This window comes from Aythya fuligula, chromosome 16, assembly GCF_009819795.1.
Source record: "Aythya fuligula isolate bAytFul2 chromosome 16, bAytFul2.pri, whole genome shotgun sequence".
Taxonomy (NCBI): Eukaryota; Metazoa; Chordata; class Aves; order Anseriformes; family Anatidae; genus Aythya; species Aythya fuligula.
The window spans coordinates 15,812,429-15,837,336 of record NC_045574.1 but is presented as its reverse complement, the minus strand read 5'-3'; the positions used below and the strand labels follow the sequence as shown (position 1 = coordinate 15,837,336).

Genomic DNA, 24,908 nt, shown 5'->3' with positions numbered 1-24,908 from the left:
AGAAATGCGCTTGTGGCAGGGGACAAGGAAGAAACCGCGGAGGGAGCCGTGGGGAGCAGGGCGAGGTGCCTGCAGGGCTGCCTGGAGGCGATACCTTGACCCCCGCGGGACTCTGCGGAGCGCCCGCTCCGGCTGGATCTGCCTGCAGCCAGCAGCAGCAGCTGGAGAGGGGCTGAGCGTGCTGCTGTCGGGCTGGGCGGCAGGGCCAGCAGCTGCGCTGGCTCCAGCCCACGCAGTCGGCATCGTTTTCCGGGAGATAGAAATACTTTGGCTCCCACCGCCCACGCAGCACATTCAGGATGCTGCCGTCCTTGCCCCGGCTCTGCCAGGAGCTTCCTCGACAGAGGCTGAGGACAGCCCCGATGGTTCAGGGGGCTCCTGAGGCTCTGGCAGTGAGCCCTGTGCTGAGGCACGTCCCAGGCAGGATCCTGGCCGAGGGCTCAGAGGCAGCAGCCCTGCGCCCCAACCAGCACACGGCGTTTCCCACAGCAGCGGGTGGCAGCGCCCTCGGTGCAGACCCCACCACACGCCATGCCCAAGCCCCTGGGTGACTGCAGCCACTCTGCGGGTGCCAGAGAAGGTGCCCAGGTCCCGTCTCCTCCCTTGTGGGAGCATGGCGAATGATTAAAGGGGAGCGTTGCTGCACCAAGCAGGGTGCCCCAGGGTGGGCAGGGGCACAGCGTGGCTGCACGGCAGCTGCTTGGCTTCCCCACACCAACACAGACAGGGCGAAACGCAGACACCCCTTCCTCTGGGCTCTGGCCTGGAGCTTCCTTAGTGGAGGACAGCTGCATTCACGGGGGTGCCTGGGGAATTCTCTGCCCCTCTGTCCCACCATCGAGGTTCACCCAGGGGCAGGAGGGCTCCCTCGGTGCTCCCGCGGTCACCAAGCCCTCCTCGCCCCTGCGCTGCCCGCACGGCACAGACCTTGGTGGCCCCCTCAGGGCTGCGGAGCCCGCAGGCAGTGCCTGGCCCCAGCCTGTCGCGGGCTCTGCACCGCCACGATGGTGCTACCTGCTCGCCCAGCCCTCAGCCTGGTGTGGGAGCCCAGCCTGTGCCAGCCCCGCTCTGCGGCACCCCGAGGACCCCCGCACTCACCCATGTACTCGGTGGCTGTGGCAGCCGGCTGCAGCTGCGCGCACAGGGCAAGGACACCCAGGAGCAAAATGCTGGTGGCTTTCATGGTGCTCCCCAAGGACGCCGACGGCTGGCGCGGGTCGGCAGGGGTTTATATCTGCGCGGGGCTGGGGAGGGGCTGCCACGCACATAACCTTTGGGTACTGAACCTCTCAGTGCGTTCCACGGCTGTGCCCGAGGCAGCAGCAGCTCTGCGTCGTGCTATTACCTGAGAAATCATTTACTATGGCCCCATCCCAGCCCCAGCAGCCAGGCTGCAGCCAGGGTGGGGACATGAGCACCCAACAGGCATCCTGCCCTGGGGGGGAAACATGGGCCATGAGCCAGGGCCCTGGGAAGCCCGGATGGAGGGGCTGGAGCTCTCCAGCTTGGAGAAGAGGTGACAGAGGGGACAGGAGGGCAGCCGACAAAGAGCAATCTCCTTGCCAGAGCTGTGGGACTCATCACTGCAGATGTCAAACGTTGCCCAGGTCTGGAAAGAGATGAGACAAGTTGATGGGGCAGGGACCTGCTGTGGGACTGTAGAAGGACACGCACCCCGAGGTGGTGGCCATGGTGGCTGCAAGGCACAGGGGCGTTTTGGGACAGAGCAGCTGGGGGTCTGCCCCGGGCTGTGCCCACCCTGCAGAACCAGTGCCTGCGTGCCCCAGCCTGGTCCTTTTCCCCCATCCGCCTGCGGAGCCACGGGTGACCGGCTCCTCATCGCTGAGCATGGCCCCAGGGGGAGGACAGCGTGGGAAGCCGGTGTGACGTGCGAGGCTGGGAGCACCCACTCACCCTGTGCCATGCACCCTGTGCACCATTCCTGCGCGGGGACAGGCAGCTGGGTGCCGTCACGCCGGCGGGCTGGGCGCGGGCAGCGGCAGGGCCACGTCCCGGCAGACGGCGCGGCTGGGTGCTGCGGTGGGGTCACCACCGGGGCTGCCACTCAGCAGGCTGTGCTTGGGGACAGGAGGAGTGGGGCAGGCAGGGAGGCTCGCGGGTGCCAAGGCGGATGCCGGCCGCAGGGGCTGCCCCAGGGCTCGTACTGCTGCCTCCAGACACCTGCGACTGGGAGGGGACGCCTGAGATTAACGGCGCAGGGAGATTACAGGGAGCCCGGCGCAGCCAAGCGTGCAAAGGGTGAGCAGCACCGAGGACGAGGTGTGCTCTATGCCTGCTGGGCCCTGCGGCAATGCGGCTGCTGTCTCTGGTGGGAGATGCTGCCGAGGGTGCACAGACCCACACAGGAACCCCATGTCCCTGCCTGCGACCTTCGTGTCCCTGCCAGGTGCTGCACGTGGTGCCACAGCTGATCCGCCCCCAGGCTCCTCTTGCTGGTGGTGGCAGGGCTTGCCTGCGGGCAGAGGCACTTGGCTCACTGGGCTTGGCAAACAGGAGCCACACAGGGGCTGGGAAATGAGGCGCACGCACCGAGAGCAGTGCCCCCAGCATGGCAGTGCACGGGGCTGCAGGTGGCACCTCCGGCCTCGGGGCTGGGTGCAGGTTTGGGGGCGCAGGTTTGGGGGTGCAGCTGGGCGGGTGGGGCTGCAACGAGGCACTGGGGGGCAGCCTGAGGCTGCGGAGGATGGAGAGGGGCAGGACCTGGCTATGGCCAGGTGCACAGGGCTCTGGTGGAAGGGGCTTGTTCCCTGCCCCAGGTGTGCCTGAGGAGCGGTGCTGGGCACAGGGAGCGAGGCCTCGGCTGGGGACCAGGTGCGTGGGGTGGGGGGGGGAACCGCTCCCTGCCTGTGCTCTTCGCAGCCCACCTGAGAAGAGGCATCTTTGTGCTGGGGCCGAGGTGATCTCTGCTGTCTCCCGGGAGGGTGACACCTTCCCGACCGTATTTCCCCGCTGGGAAATTCCCTGTTTGCGTCACGCAGGCTCCGAGCAGCCAAATGCGCTCGTTGCTGGAGGGACCGGGTCTGGCACAAAGGGAACCCGGAGCAAGGACCCCGCGGCCGGCAGCGCAGCCCCAGCCCCGTCCCTGCGCACAGCCCCGCTCCGCACCGCGCTGCCTCCGGGGGCTGCGGGGCCGGGGCCGCCGTTCCCGGGGCGGTGCGGGGCGTGCGGGGCTACCGGGGGCGCTTCGCAGCGTGCCCGAGCCCCGCAGCTCGCGGTGCCGGGAGGCTCCTGCGGCTCCCCCGGGCCGTGGGGCCCCCCCGCTGTCCTGCCCCGTGCCCCGGCCATGCCGTGCCGAGCCGTGCCGTGCCTTGCCGTGCCGAGCCGTGCCCCCGGGGCTGCTCGCCCGCGCCCCGCTGTGCAGCCGCCAGGTGAGGCTGTTGCTCCGCCAAAGCGGGCGCGGGGGCGGCGGGGGCGCTGCTCGGCTCTGCCCGCCCGTGCTGGGGCCGTGCCACGGGCTGCGTCCCGGGCCGGGCTGGGCCGAGGCGTGCCCCGTGCAGGGCCGTGCCCCGTGTCCATGTCCCATGTCCCATGTCCCGTGTCGGGCCGTGCCCCGTGCCCGGCCGTACCCCGTGTCCCTTGTTCCGTGTCCCGTGTCGTGTCACATCCCGTGTCGTGCCATGTCCCGTGTCGTGCCGTGTCCCGTGTCGTGCTGTGCCCGTGCCGGGCCGTGTCCCGTGTCCCACATCCCGTGTCGTGACACATCCCGTGTCGTGCCATGCCCCGTGTCGTCCCGTGCCGGGCCGTGCCGTGCCCGGTGCTGTCCCGTGCCGGGGAGGGGCAGGAGCCCGGTGCGCGTTGCGCAAGGCCCGGGGCAGGGCTCGGGGCTCTACAAAAGCTCCGCGGGGCGCGGGCGTTGCGAGGTCAGCGCCATGAAGCCGGGGTCGCTGCTGTCGCTGCTGTCGCTGGTGCTGCTGGTGGCCCTCCTGGCCCCGCCGGGCGAGTGCCGCCTGGACTCGGAGCTCGTCCTGGCAGGTGAGGCCGTGGGGCCGTGCGGTGGGGACATGGCTACAAGGAGCAGGCGGTCCCCAAGGTCTTCTTCAACCCCAACGACTCGGTCATCGCGTGGCCCCTCTGCCCCTCGCCCCTCGTTCAGGGCGAGGCCGTGGGGTCAGAGCTGGGCTGTGACACCGCGTCCAGCCCGGGCTGTCCCCAATGATGGCACAAGAGGAAAACCTGCTCTAGACCCCAAAGCCAGCACGTAGGGCAGGTGCTGCAGTGCTGGAATACGGGGTGGTGGCGGGGTTGGAGCACCTCCAGTGGCTCCCAGAGCAGCGGTGTTTCCAGCAGGCGCCTTGCATCGCCTCGTGTACCCGCACCGCTGCCAGGCGCTGGGTGCCAAGGGCAGCACGAGACCTGCTCTGTGAGCTGCTGCTGGCTGCAGGGGCCAGCCTGGGGGGCTGTGCCTGGGCTGGGGACTCTGCCTGCCTGCTGTAACTGCCCCCCCTCACCCTCCTAGGGAAGTTTGGTGACTGCCCTGCGCCCAGGAAGACCCCCAACAGCGACTGCGGCAACTTCTGCTCTACGGATGACAACTGCCCGGGCAGCGAACTCTGCTGCAGCAACGGCTGTGGAAAGGAGTGCACGATGCCCATTGGAGGTGAGGGGGTCCCGTCCCCCCGCAGCCCCCTGTGGCCCTGAGGGAGCCCGTGCTCTGCTCTCTGGGTGGGGGTGAGCTGGGTGCTGCCAGCCCCTGCACCCCGTCCTGGCACGGGGCTGGGATGCGCTGGTCTGGGCTCCTCCGAGCTCTGCCTGTGGGGGCATCCCCCACAAGGGCTGGTGTGGGGCCCCTGCACCCCATCTCCCCCACTCTCAGCCCCTCTGGTGGGGGGACCCAGGGGTGCCCGCTGCTCCCTGCCTGCAGAACCTGGGGCTGGGTTGGGCTGGGTGTGGGTGCGGGCGGGGAGGGGCTGGCAGGGCCCTGACCCCACCGGACACCCCCAGCAAAGGCAGGTTTCTGTCCACGGGTGGACTCCAACCTCATAACCATCTGCCTGGTGGACTGCGCCCGCGACAGCGACTGCGCGGGCAACGAGAAGTGCTGCAGCATGGGCTGCCACGTCCGGTGTGCGCGGCCGGTGCGAGGTAAGGGTGGCCAGGAGCCTGGCGGGGGGGGTCCGTGACCCGGACAGACCCCGTGGACACGAGTCTTTCTCCCTACCCGCAGCCAAACCAGGAGTCTGCCCCAAGAGAAGGTTGCGGTATACCTTACTCCCTTGCAACAGCACCTGCAGAGATGACACCGACTGTCCCGGCAGACAGAAGTGCTGCTTCACGGGCTGCAGCCTCGGCTGCATGGCCCCGGACAGACGGAAGGGCTACAGCCCCGCTGCCACCCTGCTGGGCTGGGGCTGGGGCTGGGGCTGCCGCCAGTGTCCTGCTCTCATCGCCAGCCCCGTGCTCCAAAGTGACGTCTGCCACTTGCCCCCGGAGCACGGCCCGTGCAGGGGACTCTTCTATCGCTACGCCTACGACCCTGCCACGGGGACGTGCCGGCTGTTCCTGTACGGCGGCTGCAGAGGGAACGCCAACAACTTCGAGACCCTGGGGGAGTGCCAGCGGGTCTGCCAGCGGGGTGAGAGGAGGGCACTGGGCTGGGCTGGACTGGGCTGGACTGGGCTGCCCCTGCCCAGGGGCTGGTGGCAGGGTGGGAGCGTGGAGCCACGTTGCTGCGCAGCCAGCTCCGGGGAGGTGTGGGTGGGGGCCGAGCAGCAGTTCTGAAGGATGTGAAGGGCAACGGAGCGTGCAGGCGGCTGCTGCTGAGAGCTGCCCTGCACGAACCCGCTGAAAGTACCCCCGCAGGTCCCGGTGCTGTGGTGGTCCTGGGGCCACCCACCCCTCCCCGTGCCCTGCTGCTCCCTGGGCCGCTGGTGCCTGGGGTCGGCTCTCCCCGGGGGGCTCACCCGGCCACCACGCGCGCAGGGACCCCTGTGCCTTTCTGCTCGGTGATTTCAATCAGCACACAGCCCCGTCCTGGGAGCGGGGCTTGTCTCTGGTGAGACCTGGGCGATACTGTTAGCAATAATAATTTCGCAGCCTGATTATCTAAATTAAACCTGGCTCTCAGCCTGCGCAGGAGGGGCGGAAAAAGGGCGCACTCCTTGCAGGTTGCCTTCCCCTTTCTGTGCCCAACGCTTCTGGCACAAGGGGAGAGGTTGGAGGGGGAGGCAGCCCCCTGTGGGTGCTCGCTGGGTTGTGACACTTGTTTCCTAGCACAGCCACGGGCGGTTGGAGCTGTTGGTGGTTGAACGGCAGCCGTGGCCGCTCCCTTCCCCTGGCACTGTGGGGTTCCGGGGAGGCTGTGGCCCTGGCGTGGCACAACAGCGGGACCAGGGGATGCTGCTGCCTCCTCGGGGCACCCGCTCCGTGTCCCTGCTGGGCTGGGGGCTGGAGAAGGGGCAGCCCCGGGGTCACTGTGCTGGGGGGGAGCTGTGCCGCAGCCTGGGGCTGGCAGCAGCCCCCACAGCTCCTCAGCCCTGCCCGCACGCCCTGCTCACTGCCCTTCCTTTCTTCCCAGGGAGAGCCAAAGAGTGACCCCGAGAGGACGCCGCAGCCCGGCCAGGTCTGCAGCGGGGGCCGGCCACTGCCCCCTGCCCTCTCAATAAAGCCGCCAGGACTCCTGGCTTGCAGCATCATTGCCATCTCTCTCTTGCCTTCCCACTGCGTCCAGGGGCCACCAGTGGCACCACGTGGCCTCGTGCTCCCCAGCGCCGTCCTGCTCCCCCTACACCCTGGGGAGGCTGTGGGGACGGGGCTGAGCCCCCCGAGCCCACCACAGAGCAGGGCTGGCGGTGCTGTGCTGGCACGGAGGCTGCTCTCCAGGCAGGCGAGCTGCTGGGGTGGGGGGCCATGGCCACGGAGTGGCACAGGAGGGACGAGCATTGCTCACGGACACCAGGGGCTGGTGCCAAACGGGTGGGCAATGCCCAGGGCTGGGCACAGGGATTGCCTCAGGGAGGTGCATTCGGGGGTGCAGGGGGTGGGCTTGTGCTGTGTCAGCCCTGCAGCACACAGGCACAGCTCCCCACACCACGCCAGCTCTGACCACCGGCAAGCTCTGCACACAGAGCTGGTGAGGAACTCGAAACAGAAAAGACGAAAACCTCCTGAAAGTGCCCATTCATTACTCAGCTCCCTCTCTCCTGGCTCCTGCTCAGCCCCAGCTTGGGCTGTGGTTGCTCCTTGGTATGGGGCTGGAAGCTGGGGGCAGCCCCCAGTGTTCCCAGTGCCAGTCCCCAGTATCCCAGTGCCAGTCCCCAGTGTCCCGGTGCCAGCCCCAGGCTGCGGGCGCAGCGCAGGGAGCCCAGCCCGCACACTTAGAGCTGCAATTCCGAGGCACGGGGAAGGAAAATGAGAAGGGAACACACGGAGCTCCAGGGCCACGTCATCCTGGTGCTGTCATCGAGCCCCACACGGTGCCAGGGGGCTGTGGGGGGGCTGCTGCCCGCTGCCGCCCCGCGCTCGGCGCCCCCCTCAGTGCGGCTCTCGGGGGGTTGGCGGCAGCGGCTGCGCAGCGCAGTGCTCGATAGCAGCTCTGATAGCTGCCATCCATAACGGGGCTCGGATCTGGGCAGGGGGGGCCGTGGCGGGCGCTGGCTGCCCGCGGGCTGGCGGCAGCCCTGGCCCCGTGCCACGCGGCGCGGCCCCGGCCAGCGGTGTGGCCACGCGTGGCGTGCCGGCTGGCGGCGCGGGGAAGGCGGCCTCCCAAAATGGGGTTTTTATTACAGCCATACATCACCGCGGCGGCCTGATGTGGGCAGACGGCGGTGATTTTTCTTCATGGTTTACAGACAAATGAGGGGAAGGAAAATTGATGTGAACTTTGCTATAGCGAGAGGTCGGCTGTGCGGGCAGGGAGCTGGCGGCGCTCGGGCTGGGGGCTGCGGGGGCCACCTGCCAGCCCCCCCCCAGCTCAGTGGCCTCTGCCTGCAGGACAGACGGACGGGAGCACCGGCAGGACCGGGAGGCACCGTGTCCAGCCTGGGCACCGTGCTCGTTCCATCCACACGTGTGGGGTGTGCGGGAGAGGCACCGCGGTTGAGCCCCCAGCCCACGGGGAAGCTCCCCCCCACCGCTGGGGGCTGGAGGGTGACCAGGACCCCCACGTCCCCGGCCCCATCGCCTGCAGGGAGGTGTCTGGGGGGACGGGTGGGCAGGGTTATTAATTCCAGCGGACGTTCATTATCACTGCAGACGTGGCTTTGATGTGCAGCCCCGGGCTGGCTGTTGTCACAGGCTTTGGGTGAGATCTTGATTGCCCTCACCACAATTAAAGTCGCCTCCAAACACCACGGTCCTGCCTGGCATAAGATAACAGTTAATACCCGCAAATAGTGACTATCAGCTTCTCCATAAGGCCCATAAATATTAATACAATTCTAATTAGTTCCTTTAAATACATTGCCTAAATTAAGCATTTCCTCAGCAATAAATCAGCGGAGCTTTGGCATTCTGCTCGTGCACACTCAGCAGATCGCAGGCTCACCCCAGGACCACACTGGCCCCCGTGGCCGGCCCCTGCGTGCCAGGGATCGGACCCTGCAGTGACCAGGGGCTGTGCTTGGTGGTGCTGAGCTGAACCGTGCTGAGCCGTGCCATGCTGAGCTGTGCCACACCAAGCTGTGCCGAGCCGTGCCAAGCTCATGTAGAGCTGCCGTCCCCCTGCAGCGTCACCCAGAGCCCCCCAGGCTGGGCCGTGCCGCAGGGGTCCCGCTGATGCCTCTGGCAGGGTCCGGTGCTGAGGCAGTGAGCAGGGGAGCCCCGTGCTTCAGCCTGGGCTTTGTCAAGTGATTGCGAGAGAGGATTTTCAAATATAAAGTATCTCCTAAGGACTCCAAAGTCACTGATATAAAAATAAACCGACGATTAGATTCAGAAGAGGAAAGGGAGCCCAGGCTTCGCTGTACAAGCAAGAAGTGCCCTGTGACCTTAATCAGGAGTAATATTATTAATACATTTTCCCGCAGGTGCACCCGAAGATTTGCATTTCCAGCAATTTGCACAATAATGAGGCGAGCTGACCATGCTTCACCTCTGCAGCAATCACCTCCAAATCAGTGGCAGCGTGCCGCCGAGCTCATTTGGAGGCTCGCAGGCTGCAGCCGCAGCTGTGCCCGGCGTCCCGAGCGCTGCCCTTCCTCCTCCCGCGGCTGGAAGCGCCACGCGTCCCCCCCGCTCTCCGGTGCTGGTGGCACTGGAACAGAGCAGACACCAAACCCGTTTGCTCCGGGAGGAATTAATACAGTGTGAAGCCTGTGGTGGGTGATTTAAGAACTGAATTTAAAATCTCAACACAAAGAGATTTTTTTTATAAGGTCAGAAGAGAGATTAAATGCTACAGACAAGCACAGCGCTTGCCACTTCAAGCATTGCTTTCACCATAAATGTTTGGGGCTGGCGCCGTGTCCCCACGCTGCCCACATGGCTCAGAGCCCCCTGCCCCAGATGGGGCCGTCCTGGGGCAGCGGGGGGACACGTTGCTGCGAGTACAGGCAGTGAGGGATGTGGTGGCAGCCCTCACTGTGCTGATGTCCCCGTGGGCACGTCCTGAGATGAGGCACAGCCGGCCCGAGGAGGGTGAGCACAAAGCACTTCTGTGCCTGGCTCTGGTGAGGAGCTGGAGGCACCGGTGTGAGCTGGGGCTGGGGGGCTGCACCCCCCTGGGTGAGGAGAGTGGGGTCAGCGGTGGGTGCTGGGGGGGCCCTGCCCGCTGTGCCCCCAGGGCTGGTGCCCACCCGGCCTTCCCGGTGGGGCCAGCTCCCCACGGCAGGGACCGGGATTGATGGCGAGAGATCTGGAAGGCTCCAAATGCGGAGGTGATATCGCTGCGACACCCCCATCCATCACGAGGCGCTCATTATTAAGTAACACCCTGCACGCCGGGCTGATTTCACACCTTATCTGAACCCAGCAGCTGTGCCCTAAATCCTGAGCGCCGCGACTGTCTGGAGGAATTCGGTTGCCTGTGTTTAAAATTAGTGTTAGCATCTATCATTTCCCCACACCAAATGGCTTCTGTGTCGGCGCTTGGCAGCACTAATCTGTCACCGGGCTCTGCGCTGCCCAGCTCCGTACCCTCTCCGTCACTGTCACAGGACCCCTCATTGGCAAAATGTCACCCAAAGGACAAGTGCCACAGCTTGGCCTCTCCCTCCGCCCCTCTGCTCCTCCGTGCCCATCACCGCGGCCGCCTGGCAGGGCTGCCTCAGGCTCCAGGCTCCACGGCACTGGTGGTGCCCCCCCTGGACGGCCCCTCCGTGAGTGTCTGGAGCTGCCCCTGCTGCTGCCCCAGCTTGGGGGGGCTGTGGCAGAGCCCCCGTCTATCTCCAGCTCCCGCCGCCTCCCTGGACCCCCCAGGCCGGGCAGCTCCAGCGCAGGGTGCGGGATGCGGGGGGGTCCTGAGCCGGGGCGCGAGGTCTGGCAGCCGGGGCTGCCGAGCTCCTGCAGCAGCAGGGAAGTGCCATAAATAACCTCCCATTAGCGCGGCGGCGCTGTGCTGAGTGACTGATTTTGCTGGCTACATTACGGGCTTCATAAACACAGTCGTTTATTCCCAGCCTTTGCTCCACCGCCTCCGGCACCGGGAGCTGTGCTCGCCTCTGCTTGGGCAGTGTCCACGGCCCCGGTGCCGTGCTGGAGCCAGTTCCCCATGGAGCACAGCGCATGGGTCCCAGAGCAGCACTGCCGGGGCTTGCCGACACCCATGGGTGAGAGCCGTGACTGCTCCCTGCAGTGTGGGCACCCCGGCAGGAGCCAGGTCCTCACCCAGAGGGATGGAGATGGAGTCAGGCAGCGCCGTCCCTCGCCGGCTGCTCCAGCCCTGCTGCCCTGGTGCCAGCCCTGCCCTGGGCCCCGCAGCTTCTCAGCCCCTCTCTCCAGCTCGCCGCCTCCCGTGGGGGCCGTGGTGCCGCGGTGCCGGCCCCAGCCACGTGGCCGGGCCCCTCCTGGCCGCTGCTGCCGGCGCCTGGCGAGGAGCCGCTGCCAGGCAGGTGATGCTGGAGCTGTCGGCGTGATGAAAAGCCTCCTGCAGCAATGCAGATAACATACAAGCACAGGTCAGGCGAGGCCCGTGTAGCCCATCCATCAGAGCCCAGCAGCTACAGGCGCTCCCCGTGCCACCATCTGATGCATGTTATCTGGCACAAATGCGTTCCTTCCCCCAAGGTTAAACGGATGAGTGAGGTTCAGGCAATGACAGCTCTGCTTGCCCTGCAGAGGCGATAAACGAGCTGGAAGAACCAGAGGGGAAAAAAAAAAAGGTTTGTGTGCTGTCAAATGCTCCTTTTGATGGTGCCAGCCCGGGCACTCTCCTGCAGGGTGCTGGCACAGGGCTGGTGGCAGCATGGAGCCGTGCACAAGGATGGGGACCCACGATGGGGACCCACGATGGGGACCCACGATGGGGCCCCACTCCCAGTGATGAGGACCGTCACAGTGCGGCCGTGTCGCTGCCGTGTGATGGGCAGGTGAGTGTGTGGTCATTTTGGCCGAGCCCCCCTGCCCCGTGCAGGCAGCGCTGCGGGCACAGACGGGTGGGACACGGAGGGAACGTGGTGAGGTGGAACCGCTGGGGAGGGAGCCCCAAGGTCTGACAGCTGGGACCCCAGGAGAGCCAAGGGTGGGGTCTCTAAACACAGCCTGGTGCTGGGTTTCCCCCACCCTGCTCTTTTTGGCTGCTGGCAGTTTTGCAGCGAGCTGCTGGAGCCCCGCTGGGGGGTGGTGCTGGCCCCGTGCTGCTGGAGCCCCCATGCCTCAGGCATATTTGCCAGCTGCAGCACAGCCGCCGAGGTGCGTGGGGGGGGCACCTCCCGTGCAGCATCGCCCCGTCGGGTGCCACTGCCCTCGCTCAATGTCACACTTGGAGCCTGTCAACGTGAAAAAAGGTTTGCATCCGATAAGCGATCGGGCTGTCAGCTGCGGAGTGCTGCTCGCTTGTGATTTACTGCAGCGTCGCTAACGGAGCACAGATTTTTCTTAATCTAAATTGAAAACTACTCAAGTAGAAAAATAATTTCATTGCTTCATCTCGGAGGGGCGGGGGAAAGGCAGAAGTGTTGTGCCGGGGCTGGCTGGCCCGGGCCGGCTGCTCTGTGCTTGTGGCTCGGCTCCCGCGCCCTGCGCTCCAGTTTGGCCCTGTGCCGTGAGCCCCCGGCACCAGGAGGAGCAGCAGCTGCATGGGCTGCGGCAGTGAAGCCCCCTGCGAGCCCCCGCCTCGGCCTGGGAACTGCTGGCACCCCTGGGCGAGGGGTTGCAGGGGTCGTGTCCCTGCCGATGGGGTGTGGGGGAGGCCCTGGGGCTGCCCCGTGGGGACACAGGAGGGGGCACGTCCCCGGCGTGGCATGGAGGCGGCACGGAGAAAGTGTGACTGTCTGCACCCTGCTCCCTCCCAGCTCCTCATTAGGGGCTAACAGTCGTTAGCAGCGAGCGCGGGCAGGCAGACGCACACATGCCCGACCAGGCTGCCACACGTGGCCCCTGGTCCATTTTAATTTGCAGCACTAAATGCCAGGAGGGGCCGCGGGCAGGGCTGGGGCTCGGCTGCAGCACCTGGGCAGGGCTGGCCCTGGGCAGGAGCGAGATTTGGCTGCTGTGCTGCGGGGGGAGCCGGGAGGGGCTGGGGGCACAGCCAGGTGCACGCAGGCGCAGCCCAGGCAGGCGCTGCCTCGCCGGGAGATCGGCAATTTGGAGCATGAGCGAATTCTGGGAGCGTTTGCTGAGCTGGATAATAACGTGCCCAGTGAGCTGCATCCCAAGCACGCCGCCAAATTAAAGAATTTTTTTTCCCCTTTAATTTAAAAGTCACCGTTGGGAAATCTCCGTCGGCCTCGCCAGTGATTTCCCCCCAGGCTGGCTTTCTGGAGAAATCTTTAATTTTGATTGTCACACTTTCTGGAGTTTAACTCGGGGAAGCAGAGCCATAAATAAGGTGCCACTTCGGCGCCAGGCTCCAGCTGTGCCGGGACAGCGAGCGGCACCGGCGCAGGCAGGCAGCAGCCGCGGGCAGGGCGAGCAGCCCGGCCGTGGTACCAGCAGCCCCAGCACCCCTCCCCGGCACCTCGCCCCCGGCCCCCTGCCCGCTGGCCAACCCCACACACCCCAGCCTGATTTCACAGGTCGCTGCCCCTTAATTAGCTGGGCCCTGTCCCCCCCTCCCCACCGCCTGCAAAACCGCAGGTTGATGAATTTCTCATTAGCCTCAATTCCACAGCTGGATTCTCCCGCCTGCACCGGCACATCCACATCACCCTGCGGTGCTGCCGGGCCCGGGGCGCGCTCTGCCCGGTGCCTGGCTGTGCTGTGCCATGCCACGTGCCCGCACCGTGCCACCGGGCTCTGAGGCCGGCACGCCGGGCACAGCGGGGTCTCTCCATTTGCTGCAGTGCGTGCGGTGGGGCCGTGGCTCTCTGTGAGAGCAGCCGGAGGCACAGCCGGATCCTACAGACCAGACGTGGTGTGGGCACAGGGCGGCGAGTACGTGTGAAGGCTGCTTCACAGCCTGGCTCCGTGTGCCGCTGCTCCCCGGGGCTGCCTGAGCCCCATCGTGGTGGGGCCGGCCCGAGGGGGCTGCGCAGAGCCCCCCACAGCCGCTCTCCTCTCTCTGTGTGGGTGAAACCTGCTGGCAGCCACAGACAGGGTTTTTCCTCTCCCGTAACGAGGCCTTGGAAAGGACTCGCACAGCTCTACGGGCAATTAAGAGAAAGGGAAAAAAACACAAGCACCTCCCTTTCGGCACAGAGCCCCGCGCGGTGGTGCTGGGGTGAGCTCCGGAAAGGTTACAGCCTATTTGCATTTTACCCTTCAGTAATTTCAACACTTACGGGTGCAATTAAGAGGCAAGTCTGGAGTTATGAAGCTATCAGTGCGGAGAGACCTGAATACTAACAAACTCCTGTACGCGCTCACCATCCCGGGCCGGCTGATTTATCAGTGATAAAGCTGCTATAGTGCCAGCAGATTTCCATTGGCCGCAGTAATGGGCCTTGACTACATTAAAGACACATCTTTTAGCTTGTCGGAGAGCCCAGCCCTCCCGAAGCCGTCGGCGCGATGGGCTTAGTGCTCCTCAGGGGCCGCGGCAGCTCTGGCTGTGCCGGGCCCATGGGCACCAAATCGAGAAGTTTTGGTCCAGTTTTGACTTTTGGAGGAACGGCACCGGGATGGGACTGTTCCTGTCACTGAAATGAGAGGCTCCATCTCCTGCAGCAGCACAGCCCAGGGCAGGGGGCAGCTTCGCCGTGGTCCCCCCACACCCCCCTGCCTGGGGGACACGGCCCCTGCCGAAACCCGGGGCCTCCTCCCGGCTGTGCACAGCGGCGGGCTCGGAGCCCCGCGGCTTTCCCCTTTAAGCTTCATCCCCATTTAATTGGATACTTTTGAGCCCAGGCTCATGATTTCTGCAGCAATTTGGTGTGAGATTTCTTTCTTTCCCTCCATTATCCACTCTGATTAACTCAGCTGCACCTGTCAGCTTTTATTCTGCGGCGCGGGGAGCGCTTGCGAGGCCCTGTTAAAATGCATGAGTTTTATCACATTCACTCCTCCCTGGCCAGCGATGCTGAACCGGCAGCTGGGGGGGGGCTGCAGTGGGGCTGTGCTCAGGCCTGGATGAAGCCAGTGCCGGGGGGCAAAAACTCGAGGGCCGAGTCCCCACTCCCTGCACCTGGCTGTGGTCCTGTAAGCGGAGCCGGGGGCAGCGGGACCCCCCCTCAGGACAGCGGCAGGCAGGGGCCCGGCCCCCACAGAGCCCCCAGCCCCGCCGCCACCACCCCGGGGTTGCTCAAGGGCTGCGGATTTTCTGCTTTGGAAATGCTAATTTAACATTCCAGTTATAACTTGTTCCCTTTTTCTCATTTTAATAAAACCGAAAGCATCCGGAAACACCGCTGCACCCACGAAAGAGCAAGATCTGACATAATTAAAAAGTGGCTTCAATCAGGCTGTTTTCCTAATGGTTTGTCACAGCAGCCCCCGCGCCCCCCCGCGCTGCCAGCCCCCTGAGGCATCATTTACATTTCTTAATAACCCCTCATTAATATGCGCGGCGCGGGGAGGGCCCTAACGGCTGAGCGCACAGCACTAATTCAATTTCGGCGGGCCGCGGTGTGTTTAGTTAATCACCGGGGGACCGGGGGCTCTCGGCACATTGATTTATTCGGAATTAGGGCTCGAGGCGCCTGGGCTGGGAGCGGGGCGAGGCGCGGAGCTGAGGGGGGGCTGCTTCACTGAGGGGTCGGGGCTCTGGGGGGGTGTCCCGCGGGACCAGGCGCCCTGGCACGGCTCCGGGGCTGTGGTACCGGGCAGCACCGGGCCTCCGCGCCCTGCCCTAAGCCCTGCGGGCACGGGGCAGCCGCACCGGAGACGGAGCGGGGCCGGGGGGGGGGGACACAGCACCGGGACCTGCCCGTGCTAGGGGCGGGGGGCGCCGCTTTGCGACAGTATGGGTCTGTTTTGCGACAGTGTGGCGCCGCTTTCCGGCAGTGAGACACCGTCCTCGCTTTCCGGCAGTGTGGCACCACGTTCGCTTTGCGGCAGTGTGGCACCACTTTGCGGCAGTGTGGCGCCGCTTTGCGGCAGCGCCCTTCCCGCCTCGCTTTCCGGCGGAGCGGCGCCCCAGCAGCGCGCCTGCGCCGCTCGCTTTCCGGCGCGGTGTCGCGCGGCCCCGGGGCTTGGCGACAGTCGGGAGGCGGCGGCGGCGGGGCCCGGCCGGAGCCATGGACGTGGGGGAGCTGCTCAGCTACCAGGTACCGGCACCGGGCACCGGGAACCGGCACCGGGCTGCGGGGGGGCTCCTGTGGCTGCAGCTCCCTCCGCAGGGGCAGGCTCCGGCCTGTGCGCGGGGCCCAGCGACGGGGCCGCGCTGAGGCGGGGGAGGCGCGGGCTGGGCCTCAGGAGGGGGCTCCGCACCGAGGGGCGGGCGCGAGCTGCGGCGGGCCCCGAGCCCGGCCCCGAGCCCGGCGGAGCTCCAGGAGCCGTTGGGCTGCGCTCCCGGCCGTGGGTCTGGGTTTGGGGTAGGGCTGCGCGGTGACCCCTGGGGCCCTCCCAGCTCGGGAGGTTCCGTGCTCCTGTGATCCTCTGACCGCTCCCGGCTCTGCCAGCCCCGGGACGGCGCCGTCCTGCTGCCCCTCACACCGGGCCTGGCTGCGTGGCACTGACAGCACAGCTCGGCCCTGCTGCCCGCAGCTCGGCTCTGCCTTCACAGCTCTCCACACGCGATTTTCCTGTTGGCTTTTCATTATGATATGAGAATGATGGCTTTTCACGTTCCTTTACCTGAGGTGAAGAACACTAAAGAGTTATTGTTAATGGTGCTGTTGTGTACTTGCTTTGCAGCACAATTTATACCTCAGCCCTGTAAAGGTAAATCTCTGTTGAACTTTTGTTGTTGGTGTTTTAATTTGCAATCAGGTTCCAGGTTGGGTTTCTGCTTGTTTTTCTCTTGTTCTGCAAATGTGAAGCCTGCAGGATTCCCTTTGCTGAGAAGGGAGGCACACCGTCAGGCTTCGGTCATGCTGGTTCCTGTGCAGCCCTCTGCCAGGGGAGCTGCTCGTGGCACCATGGGGCTGTGCCCTGCGGAAGCTGCAGGTAGAGATCCACTGCCAGGTACTGCAGCGCTGACTCTTCTTGCTGCTGAGCTTGTTCTGGAGCTGTGGGGCAAAACATTGTGTGGGTTTCAGCTGAGTATTGAAGATGCTGTCCTGGCTGTGTGCGCTCCCACCTGACAGCAAACAGAGATGGTTTTACGTCAGCAGAGGGGAAAATGCTGCAGGTTAAATGTTGGACATCAGGCGCCGCAGGGTTCAGGCTTCCAGAGTCAGGCAGAACGGTGAAAGGGAGGGAGAGAAAGGAGGCAGGTGAATCTGTCTGTCAGGATCTCTGATCCTGTGAGAATGCGACCCTTTTCTGTGGAGCTGAAAGGTAGAAGCAGGAGGTGGACACCACAGGTTTCACCAGCGCCCGCATAGTGAGGGGCTCACGAACCAGCTCCCGACTGCTCCGGTTTTGTCTGTTCTAAGGTTAGCCACAGCCGAGCTCTGGTTCTCTCCCCACAGCTGGAGACGTGTGAGGGTTCGGGACGTCTGCATCCGTCCTCGCTGCAGGGAGGCAGCGGCCGGCAGAGGGGCTGGGCGCTGCCTGATTTTGATCTCTTGCTGCAAATGAGTTGGCCTTCTCGGCTTCCCTCAGCAAAAAGCAACCCAAACCCTTCCTTTATCTTGTATTGCTTCAAGTCTGTGTCCTCTGAATGCCGAATTTGTGCTCTTGCCTGGTCAAAAAGCTGTTCTGCCCCGGTGCCAACCCCGGGAGACCTCGGGCACCGTGCCGTGGGCTGGCACCAAGCGGCTGTCGGAGCGGGGAAGGAGCCTCCTGTGGTGAGGAGCTACAGAGCAGCAGGGTCCTGCACCTGGCAGCTTGTGCAAAGCTCAGGAACCCATAAACTTTATGTGGAGCTGCAAAACACTCGCAGATGGCCTAAACTGCTGGTTAAATCCTGCTGCTGCTCTGCACAGAGACACCGTGCCCAGATCCCCGGGCCTGGTTTCCGATGCCAGCGGGTGGCTCGGGACAAAGCCAGCTCCGGCTGCTTTCAGACCTCTCCCTCAGTTCTCTGGGGAGGGAGTAAAGGGAACGATTTCAGCTCTCCTTGCCGTTATGTACGGCTTTGGTTCTGATTTTTGTGTGGTAGCTCTGATGTGGGATGGGGAGAGGAAGCTTCAGGCTTTGCTCTCCTGCCTTTTCCCGAGCCGTGGGCTTCTCACGGTGGCAGGCTGCCTCGAGGAGCTGTGCCCGCAGCCTGGGGGGAGGAAGGGGATTAGTTCTCCTCCAGGAATAACCTGCGCCGTGCGGGTGCAGCCTGCGCAGGGCTCTCGTTGCCATTGCCCTCAGTGGTGTGATGGGGTGTGGAGGAGCACCCAGAGGCCCCCGGCTGTTCCTTCAGCCGCTCTTGCAGCTGGCAGTGGGCCGGGCAGGGTGCTGTGCTCCAGGAGCAGAGACCAGAAGTAAGATTGGTGGGAGCTGGATTTGTCACAAGTGCTGCAAACAAAATCAAGAAGTCCATGAGGATCCCTCTGGAGATTTGGGGCTTGCTTTCGGGTCCCTGACCCGGCAGCTAGCGGGCGGTTTTCTGCAGCGGCTCCGTTGGGCAGCTTGCAGCTGGCTGAGGCACGGCCTCGGGAGGAGCTGCATCACTGGAGATTGATTTCAGATTTCATTAGCAAATAATTTCAGAGCTCCGCAGTAACGAGGTTACTTACAAAACAGATGTCCCAGTAACGTGAGGCTCCTTTTGTGAGACTTCTCTGAAGCTTCCTGATGACGAAGGCTGGGTCTGAACGATGCTTCCACCTTCCCAAGGGCGTTTTGTCTTGGCTCTGCTGCGTTATTGCTGCTGTGGGGAAGATGAGGCAGGGCCCTGAATCGGTTTAGGGCACAATTCTTGTCCCCTGCTCAGCCCGCCAGGGGAGCACTCGCGTTCCTGCTGCTCGAGCCCCGTACCGGTGGGGACGAGGGCTCTGCCACCCGGGGCTCCCAACCCCGGGCTGTGACGAAGGGTTGGGACACCTCGCTTAATCCCCAGAGCAACTGCAGCTGGGGGACAGCGGAGGGACAGATTCCTTCTTTACCAATCAACAGATTTTAATTTATTGCATTTTATGAATATTAGTTGTTGGTTTTTTAAACCCTTTCCTATTTTTTGTGTGTGTGTGGTGGGAGCAGTGTCAGATTTAACTGGAAATGTCTCCTGAAGAAATTTCTGCGGGTGGGCTACATTCAATAGGAACAAAATTAAGCTTAACTAATAATGCAATTTAAAAATGCTTTCCTTGTGCGCTTCGTAATGAATTCCAGCTTCTTGCCAAATGCACCTCAGCACAGCGCAGTAACACAAGCCCACCTTTTATTTATTAAACAATTAACTTGCCCTGCTCTGCCAGAAAGCTAACGCTGAAGTAGATGTGTGCGAAGCTATGAAATTATTTAAACAAATGTGTTCAGACACCAAGAATGGGGCTGCTTAACAACGCGCACCCGTCGGAGCCCAGCTATGGATGGGCTTAATGGCTGTGGTCGCTGACGGTCCTGCGGGGTACGAATGCAAGGAGCAGAAGTGTGATGCAGGTCCTAAATCAGCAGCGGGTGGCCGAGCTGTCCTGTGACGGGAGCAGGACCGCCGGTGTCGCACTGAGCCGTGATTTCTTGGTTTTACCAGTGCGGGGTGGAAGCTGCAATATTCCCAGCAAGGTTTAGCAAAGCATCAATAACAAAAGGAAAAACCTTAATGCCTGCTTAATAAGGCTTGCCTGGGAATTCAATTACTGCCTCTTGCCAATCCGTCGGCAGCGCTAATGGCTGCGTGCTGGGCGCTGCCATAACGCATCCTAACGACTGCTGGGGCGTGCTACGGAAGATCCCTCTCCCCAGCAACACATAAATACAAAAAAGGATAAAATAATTGAGATGGAGACAGGACGTAACTGCTGCTGCTGTGGGCTTGTGTACTTAGAGGAAATGGGCTTGGTTTCATGATGGAGTTTTAATTTAGGTTTTGTTCTGGTGATAGAGTCCCTGGCCATGCTACATTGCTTTGTGTCTGACAAACCACCAGCTCCTGTGGGCCTTCACTGCAGTCAGTCTTATCTGTGGGGTTTTTTTTGGTTCTTTTTTAATGCTTAGAAATGAGAGCAAGGAATGATTTTCTGAGACTTTAAATGAGGAACATCCAAGGCAAATGTTGCAAGGTTTCTTCCTGTAAATGCCAGGACTTAGGTTGCTAATTTCTGTGTGTGGCTGTAATGTGAATCTGTCAGAGCAAGTTCAGAATGAATTGGGCGCTACTGAGCAGGAAGCAGAAGGACAGAAACCTGTGTGCTGCTGAGGGCACGGAGTAAGGAATATCTATTTACTGAAGATTTTTCCTTAGATGATGTCATTTAGAAGCATCTCTTTCTTCTTTTCTTTCCTTTAATGGGGTTGCTAATTGCTTGGGAATGGTTTAAAGTATTGGGTTTTGGCAGTGATGTATTTGTTTCGAAATTGATCTACGTGAAATTATATTTTAATGTGCCCAGAAGATAAGTAACGGGAATCTGCTTAAGGAAAAAAAAAAAAACCCACACTCCAAGCAAATAACTTTTTCATTTTGAAGGATCTCCAGGCGTGCTGCTGCTTCACAGCTATTGAATTATGAGCTCGGGAACTGCTTTAAGAGTGCACGGGAGCGCTGCAGGAGAGCTTAAGTCAGGAGCGTCTCGTCTGTGATGGAAACAGCAGAGCAGCTGCAGGGAGAAGGCAGATAACCAGCGGGTTTGAGGAGGTCTGGCTGGGAGCAGGCACCTGGCTCCGGCTGTACGCTGCCCCCGAGCTTCTGTGAGCCCGGCTTTGGGGAGCGCTGGTTCGGCACCTTGCCCAGAGGTGACAGCAGGGATACCCCCAGAACACGCCCTGCTCTGGCTGGCTGGCTCGCCTGCTCCCTCTGCGCTTTGTTCGTAGGTTCTCTTGGATTCTTCCTGACTTCGGGTCAGTCTCAGTGGAAAGCAGACCCTGTGGTCATCAAACATGGTGTGACTCCTGTGATTTTAGGGAAAGGGGCCCCCAAAGCGGAGGAGCTGGCTCGTGGTGCCAGACAATGCATGCTGAAATGGGCTGGGCAAGTGTTAGAGCTAATAAAACGGGAAATCATCTTCCAGGCAACTTGAGTGGCTGATAAGAAGCTCGAATGTTTTTACTTTCTGTTTTCCGTGTTTAACACAGACTTGTTAAACAATAATGAATTAAGCTCTCCTTTCCTGTAGCTACAGAGCATAGAATGCTGCTATTCCTGCCTGGTTGTCCTTCAAAAAAAATGTGAGCAAGACCAAATTTAATCGTTTCGTTGATTTTTGAAGAGAGTTTTTCCTGCTATTTCAAATGCTTTCATCCCCTTTTGGTTGAATTAAAACATGGGACTAGAGTTAATGGACTTTTTCTTGTCCCTGGCGAATTATGTTTAATTTTGTCTATTAAGTGGAAATTATAGGATAAAATAATAGGTTGTTCCAAGCAAATCGCTGCTTTATCTGGTGCCAAACCCCTGCAGAACTGCAGCAGCAACAACACTCCTGACTCACATGCGTTACAGCGGGCTTTGATTCTGCATTCACTGTTGGCAACCCTTAGACACGGGGATGGGGGAAGCCAAGGGGAATTAGGAGGCGTGCGTGAGTTCAGCATAAGCTCATGTACTATCGGGGAGAAAAATCCTCTTTCACTGCCGTGTGCCTGAGCATGTAAAACATGAGATTGTCTCAGCTGATTGATTGCGGACCCTTAGGGCTGTCCCTGTGCCACCACCGAGCAGTTCAGTCTGACCACCTCTTGTCTGTGGAGTACTGACCTGTTCCATGCCGACCCCTTCCCACGAATCGTGTCCATAGAGCAAACACGGGAGGATGTTGACATAGCTGCTGGCAGAGATTCACCTCACCATGTGCCGTTACACCTCGCTAAATTAATTTCCTCTCCAGTTTTCAGAGTTAAGCATTGTGTAAGCAAATGTTTTAAATAACGTGTTAGAATTTCCTCCGTGTTCTGGTAGTATTGCTGTTCTGGTTTGTCAGGGTCGCAGGAGGCTTGTGTTCATTCACCTCGTTTCTCTGCCTTCAGCCTAACCGAGGGACAAAAAGGCCCCGCGATGAGGAGGAGGAAGAAATCAAAGCACGTCGGAAACAAGCTAGCGCACGAGAGCACGGCCGTCACAGGGAGGAGGAGTCCGTGGCTCTGGAAGAAACAGATGATGAGAAGAAGAAGCTTCTTCAGATAATCGAGAGGGATGGGGAAGAGGAAGAGGAGGAGGTAAAGTACTAGAGTCCTACGGGAAATAGGCAGAAGCTAGATCCCTTCGCCGTGACCTCTGCTTCATACCGTGGCGCATGCCTTGTGTAACTGAAGGAGGTGGTTTTGCTTTCACAGATAGCCTCTGAAGGTCTAAAGAAGGTGACTGGGGGGGATAATAATAATAACAATAATAAAAAGCTTTCAATTCTTTTCTGTTTTAGGTTAGGAATACACAATTGACCTTTTAAATTATATATTTAGGAAATAGTTTCTAGATTCTAAATAGTTTTCTAACTCCGTTATTCTTTATCAGTACCCCCTGCCACATAGCTTCTCTCCCTCTCCCCTTCCATCCAGCTATGCTGCAGCAGCAAATAAACGTTCTCCTACACGAGAAAGGTCTTGGGTCAGAGGAGGGGGTAGCAGCTGTCAAGGGTAAATGATTTCAAGCCTTGAAGACAGAAATCCAATGCAGCACTGGCCTTTCTGCCAAGGGCCAGGGAAAAGATCACTTTATAAATGTGACACACGGATTGGTATAAATCTAGGAGATATTTGTTTCCTGCTGCCTGTGTCCTGTTTGATTTAAAAATAAAAAAGCGTACTCACCACTGCAGAATCATGTAGCTCTGTAAAATATCCCTGTCCTTTGCGTGCAGCATTGCTAGAGTTCATCTCTGAAAATCTCCCTTGTTTGTTTCTGTTATGGTGAGCTATTGCCGTTACAGTTGCTGCTGCTACTTGAGAAAGATAACGCAGGATTTCTGTAGTGTTTGAGCTGCAGGGTGAACGGATGCAGCCAAGAGTCCTGCTGCCTGGCTAGAGTCTTCTGGTTTCCTGCTGTGTGCAAGTCTTTGTCAAGTGAAGTTCTCCCATCCAGGCATCTGAAGGGCTGGGGTCCGAGGTTTCTTTGGAACCCGAATCTCTTGCTTGTTATCTTGGAACACCGTTAATCCATGTGCCATCAGAATATTCTTTTTCAGTAAAATTGATGGAAGGAGGCTAATCTGTAGGACAGTGTAACGTGGAATGCATAAAAAGCAGATCCTAATAGAGATGTTACAGTGATATATATTAAAAAAAAAAAAAAAAAAAGAGTCAAATAAAATAGAAAGAAGCAATGTCAGTGTCTGCAACAGTCCCTTGGTGGATTGAAATTCCCCTGAAGGAGGAATATGGGTTGGGTGCTGTAGCACTGATTACTTGAATGGGATGGGGAGGTGAGCTGTGAAGTGCTGAGGCAGGCTGAATGTGAGGAAGTAGGAAATCCCAATAATAATTGAAGTCTTTAATGATCATTGCATGGACTGCTGTTATTACTGGAATGCAGTTTGCTAAAGAAGTTGGTACTTTGTTGATCTCAGAGAAGATTGCTGCTTTGAGTCACTGCGTAAAGAATCCTTAATACCAGGAACAACTCGATTTAACAGCGAGCAGGGCACGCAGCTTGGCATAAGGTGTGAATAGGCCTGGTTTGTTTTCTGTTTTGAGAAATTCTCTGTGGTAGTGGTTATAAAATAGTTGAAAAGAGAAGAAGGAAGAGCTTACACAAGAAAATCTAGGATAGCAATATTTAATTAGAAGTAGGACATTCAAAGCAGGAAAGGAAGTAACAGGGAGGTAGCTAAGGGTGTGCTACTAACGTACAGTAAATGTATAATGCCAGCTGAGAAATGCTTTGGAAGACTTTCCAAAATAAAAAGAAAGTACTAGAGTAAAATATTGATTTTTTTTTTTCTTTAGAAAAAGACTTTAAAAGAGAAGTGAAAGCTTATCCGAGTGAGAAAAATACAAAAGATCATAAATTACAGACAGTTAAATGTAGACCTACAAAAAGAAAAGGCACAATGGACTTCTGAAAGGAAACTACCTGTGGGCTTAAGCTGTTAATGGAAATTTACTGTAATATGTCAGAAGCAGAAAGCTTCACGAGGCACTGGTGGCGCCACGTAAGGTCACAGCAAAACACTGTTTTTGTTCACTGATACTTGGATTCAGAACATGTCGGGAAGCTCTTCTGGTTCTTCTGGCAAAAAAGCCTCCTGGTAAACCTCTGGTTTATTAAACCCCAATTTACAAGGGTTTGCTCTGCAGAGCTTGCTTAGGTCAAAGCTGCAGCGAGTCGATAAATGAATAGCGATGCTGTGAGTTCTGCCAGCTTTCTGCAGCGAGGTGGCCAGCGCTCGGGGTTTGTTGCTCGCTGCACCCAAAGCGTCGGGGCCTGACTGCGGTCCCACCGCAGCTGCTGCGCTCCCCTGTTTGCTGCACGCCAGGGAATTGTTCCTTCCATCCAAGTGGTAAGCTCTGGTTTCTGCCTTTCAATTTTGTTAGGAGGAACCTTTGGATGAGAGTTCAGTGAAAAAGATGATTCTCACCTTTGAGAAGCGATCTTACAAAAACCAGGAGCTGCGGATCAAGTTTCCGGACAATCCAGAGAAGTAAGATCATGCTTGGCCCCTCTGCATTACCATTTGTTGCCTTTACTTTTACGTTTCAGCCCTAAATCAATTTCTTGAAAATACAGATGTTTTCAGTTCCATAAAACTTCCATAATAGCTGTTATTGCCATGTTGTTCTTATCAATTATATTTGAAACTAACTTTATTAATTAGAAATGACGTTATCGAGACTTCTGGTAGAGACAGGTATATGGTTTAAAAAAAATCACTTGCAGTTGTGGCATAAAGAAAATAAATAGCAATAAAGGGAGAAGATTTAGTTCATTAAACTCTTATTGTTAATATGAAAGACTGTGAAATTTCAGTCCTAAAATTGTAGGTTATGCTGGTTTTGTTTTGGGAGTACAAACGTTAAATAAGGTTTTGTGATTTTTTTTTTCCTTTTACATATCTAAATAAGTTGCTTTGTTTTCAAAAGTGTAAGCTGACGCCAGTCTTATTAGCAGTTGGCATCAGAGAATCATTGGCCGTGCTCCAAGTCTCTCCTTTTTCAGGGGGGTTTCTCCTTCACGCTGCTTTGAGCAGTGCTGCTTTTTCTCGCTGGCAGGCAGGTGGTAGATACCGGGGGCTGGGCTGAAAGCTTGATCCCGGGGCTGTGAGTTCTGCTTCCCAAATTAAGCAGGG

General features: G+C 59.6%; 2 protein-coding genes across 2 annotated transcripts in view; both read left to right on the top strand.

Moving 5' to 3' along the window:
* Positions 1 to 3,890: 3,890 nt before the first annotated feature.
* Positions 3,891 to 6,552, top strand: LOC116495859 (WAP four-disulfide core domain protein 3-like). Its single transcript, XM_032198579.1, has 5 exons — positions 3,891 to 3,993; positions 4,478 to 4,618; positions 4,963 to 5,103; positions 5,186 to 5,593; positions 6,536 to 6,552. Exons 1-5 carry the CDS (start codon positions 3,891 to 3,893, stop codon positions 6,550 to 6,552), a joined length of 810 nt encoding a protein of 269 aa, XP_032054470.1.
* A 9,131-nt stretch (positions 6,553 to 15,683) lies between these two features.
* CTNNBL1 (catenin beta like 1) overlaps positions 15,684 to 24,908 on the top strand; it is a 46,362-nt gene continuing 37,137 nt past the window's right edge. Inside the window, exons 1-3 of the mRNA XM_032198345.1 lie at positions 15,684 to 15,758; positions 21,655 to 21,843; positions 24,157 to 24,263. Of these exons, the coding sequence (XP_032054236.1) occupies positions 15,729 to 15,758; positions 21,655 to 21,843; positions 24,157 to 24,263 (326 nt within the window). The 5' untranslated portion in view covers positions 15,684 to 15,728. The remainder of the gene's footprint in view (positions 15,759 to 21,654; positions 21,844 to 24,156; positions 24,264 to 24,908) is intronic.

Coding starts and splice junctions, on each gene's coding strand:
- LOC116495859 (XM_032198579.1), top strand. CDS start 3,891: ATGAAGCCGGGGTCGCTGCTGTCGCTGCTGTCGCTGGTGCTGCTGGTG. Junction 3,994..4,477: donor CTCGGAGCTCGTCCTGGCAG/GTGAGGCCGTGG, acceptor TCACCCTCCTAG/GGAAGTTTGGTGACTGCCCT. Junction 4,619..4,962: donor GTGCACGATGCCCATTGGAG/GTGAGGGGGTCC, acceptor GGACACCCCCAG/CAAAGGCAGGTTTCTGTCCA.